The sequence below is a fragment of the Colobus angolensis genome, unplaced genomic scaffold (genome assembly GCF_000951035.1).
Source record: "Colobus angolensis palliatus isolate OR3802 unplaced genomic scaffold, Cang.pa_1.0 Scaffold33, whole genome shotgun sequence".
Classification (NCBI taxonomy): domain Eukaryota; kingdom Metazoa; phylum Chordata; class Mammalia; order Primates; family Cercopithecidae; genus Colobus; species Colobus angolensis.
In genome coordinates, this window is record NW_012116599.1 from 6,809,294 (window position 1) to 6,823,367 (window position 14,074).

Below are 14,074 nucleotides of genomic sequence, written 5' to 3' on the forward strand. Positions count from 1 at the left end.
TATATATTTATAAAATAAATATAGAAATAAAGGATCGCCTTTAATAAAATATAAGTTGCATGTTGACATTTTTTGTCAGCTGTCCTGTGCATTGTATGATGTTTAGCAGCATCTCTGGCTTTTATCCACTAGATGATAAATATAAACATATATATTTATATATAAGTATATATATACTAGGCAAAATTATATATATAATGTATATTATATATACATAATTATATATATTTTTTGAGATGGAGCCTTTCTTTGTTTCCCAGGCTAGAGTGCAATGGCACTCTCTGGGCTCACTGTAACCTCTGCCTCCCGGGTTCAAGAAATTCTCCTGCCTCAGCCTCCCAAGTAGCTGGGATTACAGGTGCCCACCACCATACCTGGCTAATTTTTATTTTTATTTTATTTTTTTGTAGTTTTAGTAGAGACAGGGTTTCACCATGTTGGCCAGGCTGGTGTCAAACTCCTGACCTCAAGTGATCCGCCCTCCTCAGCCACCCAAAGTGCTGGGATTACAGGCGTGAGCCACCGCGCCTGGTCGTGTTATCTCTGAGTTCTCATCACTTGACAAAAGGCCTGGCTTTAGAAAGTGATTCCAGGCATCTGTATTTCCCCTAAAGGGGATTCACTGAAATGATTCAGCAAAACCATTTTGTATTCAGAAGCCAAATTAAGAACTGGAAAAAGGGAAGAAGCAAGGAACAGTTAAAACAGGGGAGAAGCCTTGGTCAACCCTTTCCCTTCCTCCCAAGATGTAGCCTCTGCCACTTGTCTCATGTTTTGGTCTTATCTAGGCTTCAAAGACACCAGGTGGGACTTAAACACCAGTTCTTAGAGGATACACCCATAGGAAAAGCCTAGGTAAGTGTTTTGGTATTTTTGATTTCAGGAATTCAGAAATGTCTCAGGATGTCGAGAATGTTGTGAGCACCATATAGAAAAGATACAAAGTCAAATTCCAAATTGTTATCATTTACAAAGAAAAGTGACAGGGAAGGGAAACTGAAAATTAGTGTTTATTGAATACCTAAAATGTATTCAGAACAAAAATAGACTAGAACTAATTAGCATAATTATTGTAATCCTAGATAAATATCAAATGTCAGAAAAAAGGGTAATTTTTAAAAATATGAGTCTTCCATTATGGATAGAAATATCTGGCTTTTTTTTTTTTAAGCAGTGGTTCTAACCCCTGGCTGAATTATCTTGAGTGCTTTTGAAAAATACTGATGCAGAATCTCTGGGGGCCACCCAGGCATTGGTATTTTTTAAATATCTTTAGATGATTCTAACATCCCCATCCCTGTCTTTTTTTTTTTTTTTTTTTTTACAGAGTCTTACTCATCTGTTGCCCAGGCTGAAGTGCAATGGTGCAATCTTGGCTCACTGCAACCTTGGCCTCCTGGGTTCAAGCGATTCTCTTGCGTCAGCCTCCTGAGTATCTGGGATTATAGGCATGGGCCACCACACCCAGCTAATTTTTGTATTTATAGTAGAGACGGGGTTTCACCATGTTGGCCAGGCTGGTCTCAAATTCCTGACCTCAAGTGATCCTCCCACCTCAGCCTCCCAAAGTGCTGTGAGCCACCGTGCCCGACCTAATGTTCCCATCCATCTGAGAACCATTGCTTTGAAAGCTCAAGCTCAGCCAAGCAGATTTACTGTGACTGCTTGCTTTCAATCTACCTCTTCCACAGGGAACTATGAGAGCCCTTGTGTTGCTTAATAGCCATGTTCAGGGCATAAAGATTGTGAATTGTGGGGTGCTCCAGTGGTTTTGGATAACAATCCACTTACTAGTGTGCTACACTGGCAAATTATTTACTTTCTCTGAGCATCTGTTCCTTCATGAATAAAACACACATCTTACTTTTTCCTACTTAAGGGTTTTGTGAGAGCATATCTGAAGGTGTTCTGAGCAGAGTGACACTCAGGTTAATGAATCTTAATTTACTTTTAACTTCATTACGACTTTATACATAGTGGGTAGGTATTAAATGCTTTGGGGGAAGAAAACCTGGCAGCTCCTTTGATTTAACTGGATAAGGGCAGTTGTCATTCTAATCCCAGCAAACCAGTCTGTCATTGCATGAGAGAACTGAGTACATTTCCCCTGAGTATTTTATATACGCCACAAAAATATCACACCTGAGTATTATGAAACTGATTGCAGCTGTGGGTGTGACTTATAAATCTCCTTTCTTTGAAAACCTTTAGATTGAGGAAAGGACAATCCACCGAAGACTGAGGAAGGGGCAGAAGGCCGACTCTGTTGGTGGGACAAAAAAACCCTTCTCACTTTTTCTATTTCTATATCATCATCCTAAATAGCATGTTTCAGGCCAGGCGCAGTGGCTCAAACCTGTAATCCCAGCACTTTGGTAGGCTGAGGTGGGCAGATCACTTGACGTCAGGAGTTTGAGACCAGCCTGACCAACATGTTGAAACCACATCTCTACTAAAAATACAAAAATTAGCTGGTGGTGCGCACCCATAGTCCCAGCTATTCAGGAGGTTGAGGCAGGAGAATTGCTTGATCCCGGGAGACAGAGGTTGCAGTGAACCGATATTGCACCACTGCACTCCAGTCTCGGCAACAGAACGAGACCCTGTCTCTAAATAAATAAATAAAAATAGCATGTTTCTAAGGCTGTGGTTCTGTCAATGGAGCCCCACTGTGATTCGGTGGATGTAAGCGACTCAGTGTGGCTTTGCTTAGATAGCAGTAACTGTTTATGCACTTCTGCTTCCGTGCCGACTGCTCCATACTTACTCCAGTTCTGTTGTTGCAGCATGCTCTTTTTCTTGCTGTCAAGGACATTGTTGTTGCTGGAATGGCCTGGAAATGACATCAACAGGAAAGATGAGTATTATTACTTCTCATCGGAAGAAAAAATAGTAATCTTCACCTTCCGTTTACCACCAGTTATGGGAAATCAAGCCTCAAAGAACAAAAAGGGAATTTGGCAATATCCGTGGTTTTGTGAACCTTGTCATCCCAGTTTCAACCAGAAAGATTAAAAGTGGTGGCAGGAACGGGGGAATTTAAGACAGCAGTTTTGAAGTCTTCTATCTACATTCTTAGTTCACTCTGAGTCATCTGCAGAGAACTAGATTTTGAATAGATTAGGATGACTTATTTATATATTATTTTTGGAAGAAATGTTTCTGAAAGAATTGGCTGCATCATCCAAACTCTGTTAGTTGTTTGTTTGTTTAAAGAGTAGGGGCCTCATTCTGTTACCCAGGCTGGAGTGCAGTGATACGAGCATAGCTCACTGTAGCCTTAAACTTCTGAGCTCAAATAATCCTCCTGCCTTAGCCTCCTGAGTAGCTAGAACCACAGGTATAGGCCACCACACCTGGCTAATTTTTAAACTATTTTTGTAGAGGCAAGATCTCACTCTGTTGCCCAGACTGGTCCTGAACTCCTGGCCTCAAGAAAACTTCCTGCCTTGTGCCCCTAAAGTGCTTGGACTAAAGGTGTGAGCTATCACACCTGACCCAATTTTCAAGAAATTGTATGAATTATTCTGGCAAACCTGCAGAAAAGAAGTTGAGGTTTTGTTTGCCTGGCAGTTGGGAACAAATCATTCTGTCACCACCCACTCCCACTAGCCTTTCTTTTCCCAAGATCCCAGCTATCTTGCTGGTTTCCCCAAACTTATATTTGAGAATTATTTTTGGTTCCACGTTCTCCTTTCTCTTCCTCTATCCATGATATGTGATGATCTCACTTTATACACTGATGCTCAGAAATCTATAGATCGCATTCTGTCTTCAGGGAAATACATGTTGCCAAGGAAAGCTGTAAGAAAGAACACCATATTCTCAGGACTTGGGTTGCAATTTTTAGTCATATCTAGGCAGCAGCTATGACTAGAAATTCTTACTGGAAGGAGTTTTGTATCATTGAAGGGTGGAATGTAAATTATTTCCTTCCACTTGAGAAATTTTAGGCATCGGTTTTTTGCCATCTCAGCACAGCTGCCCTTGAGCGGTTTTTCTCTCTCCTTCTACTCCCATTCTCTAACATTTTCCCGAGCTCTGACTACATGCCAGGCACTGTTACAGGCGCTTTACATGCCTTAGTTTATTCCATCCTCATCATAATCCTATGAGGTACTACAGGTGCTATTATTATTCCCATTTTACCAATGAGAAGACTGCAGCATAGAAAGTTTGAGTAATTTGTCTTTCTTAGACAAACGACTCAAATTGTCCTTCTACTTTCTTAGTAGAAGGGTTGGGATTCAAAACTAGTCATTTGGCCGGGCGTGGTGGCTCATGTCTGTAATCCTAGCACTTCGGGAGGCCAAGGTGGGTGGATCACGAGGTCAGGAGATCGAGACCATCCTGGCCAACATGAGAAAACCCCATCTCTACTAAAAATACAAAAATTAGTTGGGCCTGGTGGTGCACACCTGTAGCCCCAGCTACTCAGGAGGCTGAGGCAGGAGAATCACTTGAACCTGGGAGACAGAGGTTGCAGTGAGCCGAGATCATGCCATTGCACTCCAACCTGGCGACAGAGCAGGACTCCGTCTCAAAACAACAACAAAAAAAACCTAGTCATTTGGGGTGCAGAACCCAGATGGTTTTTTGTTTTGTTTTTTTGAGACAGGGTCTTACTCTGTCACCCAGGCTGAAGTGCAATGGCATGATCACGGTTCACTGCAGCCTCAGCATCCGGGGCTCAAGAGATCCTCCTACCTCAGCCTCCCGAGTTGTTGGGACTACAGGTGCATGCCATCGTGCCCCATTATTTTTAATTTATTTTGAGGGGCATTTTTTGTAGAGATGGGGGTTTTGCCATGTTGCCCAGGCTGGTCTCGAACTCCTGGGCTCAAGTGATTGCCTCGGCCTCCTAAAGTGTTGAGATTACAGGTGAGCCTCTGTACTCAGCCGGGACTCTTAATCCCTGTTCCACACTGACTCAAGTCTTACCATTCTCCCCCATTCCTACCTAGAGTTTGTTCATTCTCATCTTCCTTGCTGCCTTCACCCTTGCCCATCTCATTGTCCTTCCAGTTACTCCCTCTCTGATTCATTTATTCAAGGCCACATCTGCCTTTCTTCTTTCAGCACAGGTTTAAAGTTTATGCCTCTTTACAAGGCAGCTTTCCTAACAAACCACTCTCCATCTGATGATGTATTGCCTCCATGCCACTTTGTATTGTTATCAAGCTTGCTTACACATTGCCTTGGACACCACCACACTTCTTATTTAGAGGCCACATGTGTATACGGCTGCCCAGCCACCTTGGAGCATAGCTGAAAGCCCAGAAGAAAAGGGAAAAGAAATTCTAGCTCCCAAATAGGTGTCAGTATTCATGCACTAAACATCTTTTATTGTACACATAAGCTATACTGCCTTTTGAGCTTACAGGACAAATCATTTATAACAGGAATTGGTAAACTATGGCCCACCACCTCTTTCTTGTAAATAAAGTTTTATTGAAACACAGTCACATCCATTTATTTACATACTGCCTATGGCTACTTTTGTGCACCAACAGTTGAGTTAAATTGTGTGGAAGAGGTCAGGCGCAGTGGCTCATTCCTGTAATCCCAGCACTTTGGGAAGCTGAAGCGGGCAGATCTGAAGTCAGGAGTTTGAGACCAGCCTGGCCAACATGGTGAAACCCTGTCTCTACTAAAATACAAAAAATTAGCCGGGCTTGGTGGCGCGTGCCTGTAGTCCCAGCTACCCGGGAGCCTGAGGCAGCCTTCAAGCCGGGAGACAGAGGTTGCAGTGAGCCAAGATCGCACCACTGCACTCCAGCCTGGTGACAGAGCCAGACTCCATCTCAAAAAAAAAAAAAAATTGTGTGGAAGAGGCTAGTTTGTAAACCTAAAATATTCAATGAATATTTATAGTTTGCCAGCCACAGATTTAGAAAAATAATGATTCTTTCAAAAGAAAGTGCCAGTGTACTCCAGCCTAGCTAGGATGACAAAGCGAGACCCTGTCTTAAAAAAAAAAAAAAAAAAAGTGGATTGACATTGCAACTTAAATAGATAAATTGTTCTGTTTTCCTTGTTGATGCAAACTGAACTCTGCTAACTTTCATGAAGATAAGTTTATTTCAGAGTTGCTAAATATTTACTTTCATGATTCGCTTACAAAGGGGTTTTGTAAAGGGACAATTGCTTACAGTGTATTAGTCCCCACCCCACTGACTTCAAGGCGTGTTAACACATCTTTGTAATGCTGTTACTGGTAATTTGACAACTCACTGTGGTTTCAACCGCTTTCCCATTCAGAGCTCTGGAAATTGGAGGGGTTCTTTAGAGGACAGACGCTAAAACTGTGAATGGTGTGTGTGTATGTCTGAATTATATATAAATTTACCAGATAATCTCCTGCCAAAATGAATAATTATGAGAACACGCTTTTTCATTTCCTAAGCATATTTTGAATGCCTGAGTTTTTGTAAAATTAAATGTCTTGCTAGTCTTTTGTTTTTAAAAAGAAAAGTAATATTGTTCATTTTTTCTTACAGAAACCCATAATTGTATTTAGTTTTAGAAGTATGATTTTACAAATGAAGTACAAAAAAACTTTAGACTATTAAAAATTCTGTGATGAAATTCAGATTTTTGGGAGTCCTCTAAGAAATTGAACATGAAAGTAACACACAAAGTCATAGCTCATTACGAATATCAAAACTATATTTTTCAGCCAGTCATGGTGGCTCATGCCTTTAATTCTGGCACTTTGGGAGGCCAAGACAGAAGGATTGCTTGAACCCAGGAGTGTGACCCCAACCTGGGCAATATAGTGAGACCCTATCTACAAAAAAAAAAAAAAAAAAATTGAGACAGAGTCTCGCTCTGTCACCTAGACTGGAATGCAGTGGCACAATCTTGGCTCTCTGCAACTTCCACCTCCGGATTCAAGTGATTCTCCTGCCTCAGCTTCCCGAGTAGCTGGGATTAGAGGCATGCACCACCATGCCCGGCTAATTTTTGTATTTTTTGGTAGAAATGGGTTTCTCTATGTTGGCCAGGCTGGTCTCGAACTCCTGACCTCAGGTGATCCACCTCAGCGTCTCAAGGTGCTGGGATTACAGGCATAAGCCAGCACACCTGGCCAAAAAAGGTTTTTAAGATAAGCTGGGCATCATGGTGCATGCCTATAGTCCCAGCTACTTAGGAGGCTGAAGGGGGAGGATCACTTGATCCCAGGAGGTTGAGGCTGCAGTGAGCTGTGCTCACAGCACTGCATTCTAGCCTGGGTGACAGAGCATGACTTTGTCTCAAAAACAATGACCAAAAAAAAAAAAAAAACCCACAAAAGTATATTTTACAAATGTTTGTCATGCGTAAAATCTTCTCATCTGTTTAACTTTCAACAACTTTTTTTTTTTTTTTTGAGATGGAGTCTCGCTCTGTTGCCCAGGCTGGAGTGCAGTGGCGTGATCTCAGCTCACTGCACGCTCCACATCCCGGGTTCACGCCATTCCCCTGCCTTAGCCTCCCGAGTAGCTGAGACTACAGGTGCCCGCCACCACGCCTGGCTAATTTTTTGTATTTTTAGTAGAGATGGGGTTTCACCATGTTAGCCAGGATGATCTTGGTCTGCTGACCTCGTGATCTGCCCGCCTCAGCCTCCCAAAGTGCTGGGATTACAGACATGAGCCGCTGCGCCCAGCCAACTTTCAACAATTTGTTCTCTATTAAGACTTTAATAACTGACTTTGATGAGTTGCTCTTATCAAATAAGTGAACTCAATGAATAAGCATGATTAAGATCAGGCTCACAATTAACCTTAAATAAAATAAAATGGCCTTTCTGTTTATATGTTTTCAAGAAAACATTTTGAGGTCTTTTTAAAAATACTCAGACAAATAACATTTGTATCGGTTTTTCCATTTAAAGTTAAGTACATCACATTTTTACTTAGTCATGGTTTTAGAAGATGAAAAGTTCACCTCCGTTTTAAGTAAGTCGTGAAGCCATAAAATGAATATATTTCATGATGTAATCAATAATGAATTCCATAGTTTGTATAATTATCTACTTCCTGCAAAATCCCATTTTTGGTAACAATACTAATTTGAAACACTACAGTAATCTTGGAAAGATTTCAAGAACTATGACCAAAGTGCTTATCACGGGCAGTGATTTCTTCTCTAATAACTTTTTTGTGTGGTTACAAGTATATTGAAAGCTCAATATTTTGAACCAGTGGGTATTTTCATGGATGTTGTAAAGGACATATTAATAAGTCCCTTTGAAAAAGACTTTCTTCCACATTCTGTATCTGTCTGAGGATCATGAACATATACCTGTAGTCTGAACCCTTTTTACCACCCACCTGTTCGCCTGTGGGCTTAGCCTCTGTCTATAAAGTTCATATTGGACTTTTCAAAGAGTTGTCTGATGCTTTAATGACATTCTGTAATACTGAATAATAGAGATAGTCTGATGTGGATATCTTCGATAATACTTGCTGAGGGTGATAAAGTAAAGTTAGCTGTAGAACAAGGAAGGTCAGATTCTCTGAAACTGTTCCACAAGTTTCTGTAATCTTTCTGTGATTCAGTTTCCTGGTCACTTAACTTTATGGATTAATTTATAGATTATGTCTTTCACCTCTGGCAGCCCTGAGACAGGTGTTGAGGACTATGGTACTAGCACTAGTGGAAAAACAGAGTTTTGAAGTCAGATGTATCTGGAACTGGGTTTCACATCCATTAGGTGACCTTGTTAACATGACTGACTGTCTGTGTGCTGGCCTGTAAAATACAAGTGGTAATAAATACACACATTATTATAGAGACTAAATGAGATAACAAGGTAATGAATGAACCCAGTAGATTGCCCTTGGCAGATGGCCAATAAATGAAGACTTATGTCCTTCTGTCTGTTTTTCTCTGTCTCTTCTCTCCCTGCCACACCCGCCACCATCCTAAAATGAAGAATACAGGAGATGTAGGTATGTGTCATCACCACCTCAGACTCCTTTAATGCTAATACTTTTTTTTTTTTTATCTCATGGGATTTGTGGCAGAGCCAATTTATATCTAATGCTGCATGAGTTATTCTAAGTGGATTGTCTTAACTCGGGAACTTTTAGGAGCTTCATGGAAATTGCTGTCGTTAAGTTATGCTCAGCCAGCTGCTCCTGGCTTCTGGCGTAAGCAAATGCAAAAGAGGCTTCTACTACTCAAATAGAGAGACGCCTTCTACAGGGGAGAAAACAGACACACGGATGTCTGGTTGCTTCACGCTGTTGAGTTGCAATGTGTTTTCTGTCTCTCAGCCTGGAAGAGAGCATTCGTGGCAGTGTGAAGAAATAGCCCAAAACTTTCCAAAAGCTTTTGCTTTAATTAGATCTTTCTACCTAAAGCAGAGAAACAGATTCCTTGTGATGGTAAAGGAAGAGGGTTTTTGTAAATCTGGGGATAAGATCAGCAGCAGTAACTGATCATAATTAAGAATCAGTGATTCAAGTAGAAAACTATGTTCTGAATTTTTTAAAAATCACCTCCACAGCCACAAAAAAGGAATAAGATCATGTCCTCTGCAGGGACGTGGATGGAGCTGGAGGCCATTATCCTTAACAAACTAATGCATGAGCAGAAAACCAAAAACCGCATGTTCTCACTCATAAGTGGGAGGTAAATGATGAGAACACATGAGCACACAAAAGGGAACAACACACACTGGGGCCTGTTGGAGGGCAGAGGGTGGAGAGTGGGAGGAGGGAGAGGATCAGGCAAAATAAACAATGGGTAGTAGGCTTAGTATCTGGGTGATGAAATAATCTGTACAACAAACCCCCAAGACACACGTTTACCTGTGTAACAAACCTGCACATGTACCTCTGAACTTAAAAGTTAAAAAAAAGTTAAACTAAAGTCACCTCCGTGTTTTATTGTCTCTAAAACACTGATAATGTCAGTCCTTGCAGCTTGCGCGCTCTCTCTCTCTCTCTGTCTTACACACACACACATATGCTCATTTATCTGGCACTAACTAAACCCCATAGTGGCATAACAAACAAAAACACACCTCTTGGATGCTGAATTATCAACTTCAACATCCACATCCCCATTTTACACATATAGAAACAAAACCATAGGATAAATGATTTGCTTGCAGTGATATATTGGAGGCAGAAGCATAGCTGAGGTATTCTGCCAGATTTGAAAGCAGTTTTCCCTATACAAATGGGTCCTGCCCAGGCCTACTGCACCAGAATTCTCAGGAGAAAATCCATAAATCTAACTATTGCAAGTGCCTCAGGTGACTCATGTCAGTTACATTCAGGAGTTCCATACTGCACTGCTCTGCTGCAGATTTCAACAAAGGTAGACCTAGTGACAATCATCAAACTATTCAACAAGCTCGATGTCCTAGGATCTATATAATAGCTGAGTCAAAAAGTCCTTGAGACCAGAGACCCAGGATTTTAAGTCCATGTCTCTTAGCCCAACTCCCTTCAGGTACAGGCAATGCAACATTCATGGCTCATAATTATCATCACCCAGGCCAGTCATCATACATGGGAATGTTTCTACTCATTCCTATTAAGCAACCTCTTGCTCCTATTGCATTTTCTGTGAATACTTAGAGACTGGTATGGAGCAATGGAAAATTGAAGGAACTAATTCAGAAAGTTCCTAATTCTAACCATAAAGCTTGGAAGAGCAGCCCTACCTGTGCAGAAATGTGAGAGATAATAACCCAGCCAACTTCTATCAATTTATTTAATTTTTTGCCCAGCTCTCTATCCTATTCCACATAGTGTACTTTATTTAAATTACCATTCTTCACTGATGACCAATATAAGTTAATGCCATACCACTGCTCCAAATTGTATCATTAGCCAAGACATAGTTAACTGCAAGACTGAAAGATAGCTTTTAGGATTGTGGTGAAATAGGCAGGCGCTTCTTCACATCAACTCATATGACTATTACTCACCATCAGACCTGCTCCTATAATTCCTGGGAACCACCACTCAAAGCAAGAGATGGGGTTTTGAGAAGATTGGTCTTCCTCAATTAAGCTGACAATTAGAGGTATCGCATTGAGAACTACTCCTAACAGCAGTAGAACCAGCAGGCTGAATCCATTGCAGGATGTCCATCCCTCGCAGCAGGTCATGGTCACCCCAGCTCAGTTAGAAACGTTGTCAAAGTGGTTATGCTTGCATGATACTGTGTTGCCTTTTATCCCAATATTCTGGTTAAAATTTAACGCTAATAAAAAATGAATAGTGGAAAGTAGTTCAGAGTCCAGTAGGGTAGGACATTATTATGACGACTATGATGGGAAATGAGAAAATAATTCTATATTATGATGGGGTGAAGGAAGGAAAGCAGGAAAAAAAATCTATGAGATAAATTTATGCAAGAAGATAGGCTTACGATAAGCTCCTTTAATATACTCCTTTATTAGTATGGCTTGTAAAAAGTAAAAGCAGAAATATCCAGCTAAACTATATTTTCTTGTTCTATTGATATTACCAGCTATGGAAGTTTCTTTCTTTGAAATTGTTCAACAAGAAAATGAACACATATGAGATGCGGAGAAAAGTATTTTTTCTGCTGCAAATATTAGAGTTTATTTCAAGCTGTATGCTCACATACACAAAATAAAATGTTTATGTCATATTATTCCAGTGTTGCAGACTAATCCATTTGGAGATAGCCCATCTAAGACGTGAGAGTTTTGGCGAATGCTACCAGACTGAAAGATAGCAATAGGAGAGAGATTGGATGAGGAGGTTATCATATTTTATTTAAGCCTTTGAACACTTACTTGGCCATGTACAGTACTACATCTCCAGACTGTGGTTCCACATTGCCTCTCTGCTAGCTTGTGAGCTCCTCAAGAAAAGACTATCAGTTGGCATAGGCTTTAAAATACAAAATTTCTGGCCAACTGCAGTGGCTCACGCCTGTAATCCCAGCACTTTGGGAGGCCAAGACAAGAGGATCACCCGAAGTCAAAAGTTGGAGGCCAGTCTGGCCAACATGGCAAAACCCCCATCTGCACTAAAAAAACAAAAAGTAGCCAAGCGTGGTGGCACACACCTGTGATCCCAGCTACTTGGGAGGCTGAGGCAGGAGAATCACTCAAATCTGGGAGGTGGAGGTTGCCATGAGCCAAGACTGCACTCCAGCCTGGGCGACTCCGTCTCAAAAAACAAAAACAATACAAAAGTTCTTGCTTATGCTAACTCACTATCCTGATCTAAATGGGGTCCGTGCTCATGGTAGTTCCTGAAAGACCTAGACTGGCAGAGGCAGCATCTTGATCCAGGCTTCCACAGTTACAGGGGCAGGGTACAAAAATGTGGTGAGCCGCATACTGGATCTATATGTTTCTGCCCAGAAGAGACCCACATCACTTCTGTTCACATTTCATTGGCCAAAAAAGTCACTCAGTTATGCATGAGTTCAAGTTGGTGGAAATACAAGCCAATATGTCTAGGAGAAAAGATTGGGATGTTAGGCAGTTCTAATCTCTACAATGCCTTCCTTCTGCTTCTGTGTAATCCCCCGCTCAGCCCAGAGCATAGATTCAGTGAGTGCTGTTGGGAATGGTGAGACAGTGCATGCAGCGGTGCAGTCAGTGTGGGCCAAAAGCTCGGGCGTAGTAGGCTTAGGGAGCAGCGCTCCACTCTGCAGCAGCAGGGGGCACACAGCCTGGTACAAGGGGCATGCCTGGTAATGGACACCAAAACATTAGCTCCAGACTGGGATCCAGTTACTGGACCCCAGTGAAATGTGAAATCCTTTGTATGAAAGGATTTGTATGAAAGGATTAAGAGTAACTCACCTATGGGCCAGGCATGGTGGCTCACCCCTGTAATCCCAGCACTTTGGGAGGGCGAGGTGGGAGGATCACTTGAGCCCAGGAGTTCGAGACCAGCCTGGCCAATACGGCGAAACCCTGTCTCTACTAAAAATACAAAAAAATTAGCTGGGCATGGTGGCAGGTGCCTGTAATCCTAGCTACTCGGGAGACTGAGGCAGGAGAATCGCTTGAACCCAGAAGGCAGTGGTTGCAGTGAGCTGAGATTGCACCACTGAACTCCAGCCTGGGCAACAGAGTGAGGCTCCATCTCAAAACAAAAACAAAAAACACCCACCTATCAACACAACACGCAAAACACTGAGAATAACTGAAAGAATACAACTGGGTTAGAGACAGAAGACACTTCCATTGTATGGTTTATGTAATTCTGCATGGTTGAGATTTCTACTACAATTATATAATATTCTAAAAATATATATTTTTTATTTTATAAAAATTAACAACTAAAATGTACCCTCCCACTAAGTCATATAAATTATATCATTCTATAACTATATATTATAATAAACAAATTATATATTTATTACTGACTTGAATGAGTGGGAGGTGGTAGTTACTTATCTCAGAATGTGGGTTGTGCCATTTCAAATCTTTTTGCTGTCTTCATAAGCTGTTGAATTGAAGAACTGTTTCGGTAATCATTTTATATGTAGGGAACTGGATCATTTGGACTCCACCTGACTATGAGAATCAAGTGTCTGACGTCCAGAGTCTTTGCCATTTGACCAAAACTGAGTAAGTTGCATGCTTTTGCTAGTGGGCATAACATTTCCACTTGGGTTTGGAACTCCTTACATTTGTAGCTAAAAGGAAGTATCTGAAGAATTCTGTAAAAAATGTAGAAATTTAATCTGTATGTTATGAAGGGGAAGATATTTCAGCATAAAGCTGAAAAGAGAATTAGCTGATAACTGAAGAGGAGAATGATGACAACATTTTAGTATCTGCCCAACACACATACCTGTTTCTGTAAAAACAACCCCCCCCATAACTTACATGCATAGATCCTCTGTATCCCATTTGTGTTATGGAATTTTGCTCCCCTGGTCATTGTTGATTGGAATACCAGTAGATACAGAAGCTAATCTCTTCCAATCCCTCTCGGAGCTTGGAATTGAAACCAAGAGAAACAACTTATTCCCTAGTATGAATGAAATGGGAGAGCATGTGTATTCGTTAAAATTAAGCTTAGCTGCACACAAAAAGAAATTTAAAATAAAAATGACTTAAGATAGAAAG

The 14,074-nt window shown here is 41.2% G+C and overlaps 1 protein-coding gene across 1 annotated transcript in view; it reads right to left on the reverse strand.

The window, feature by feature from the left end:
* TM4SF20 (transmembrane 4 L six family member 20) overlaps positions 1–11,157 on the reverse strand; it is a 15,702-nt gene extending 4,545 nt beyond the window's left edge. The window contains exons 1-2 of the mRNA XM_011951940.1: positions 10,934–11,157; positions 2,768–2,833 (exon numbers count right to left, since the gene is read on the reverse strand). Coding sequence (XP_011807330.1) covers positions 2,768–2,833; positions 10,934–11,116 — 249 coding nt within the window. The 5' untranslated portion in view covers positions 11,117–11,157. The remainder of the gene's footprint in view (positions 1–2,767; positions 2,834–10,933) is intronic.
* Positions 11,158–14,074: the final 2,917 nt, after the last annotated feature.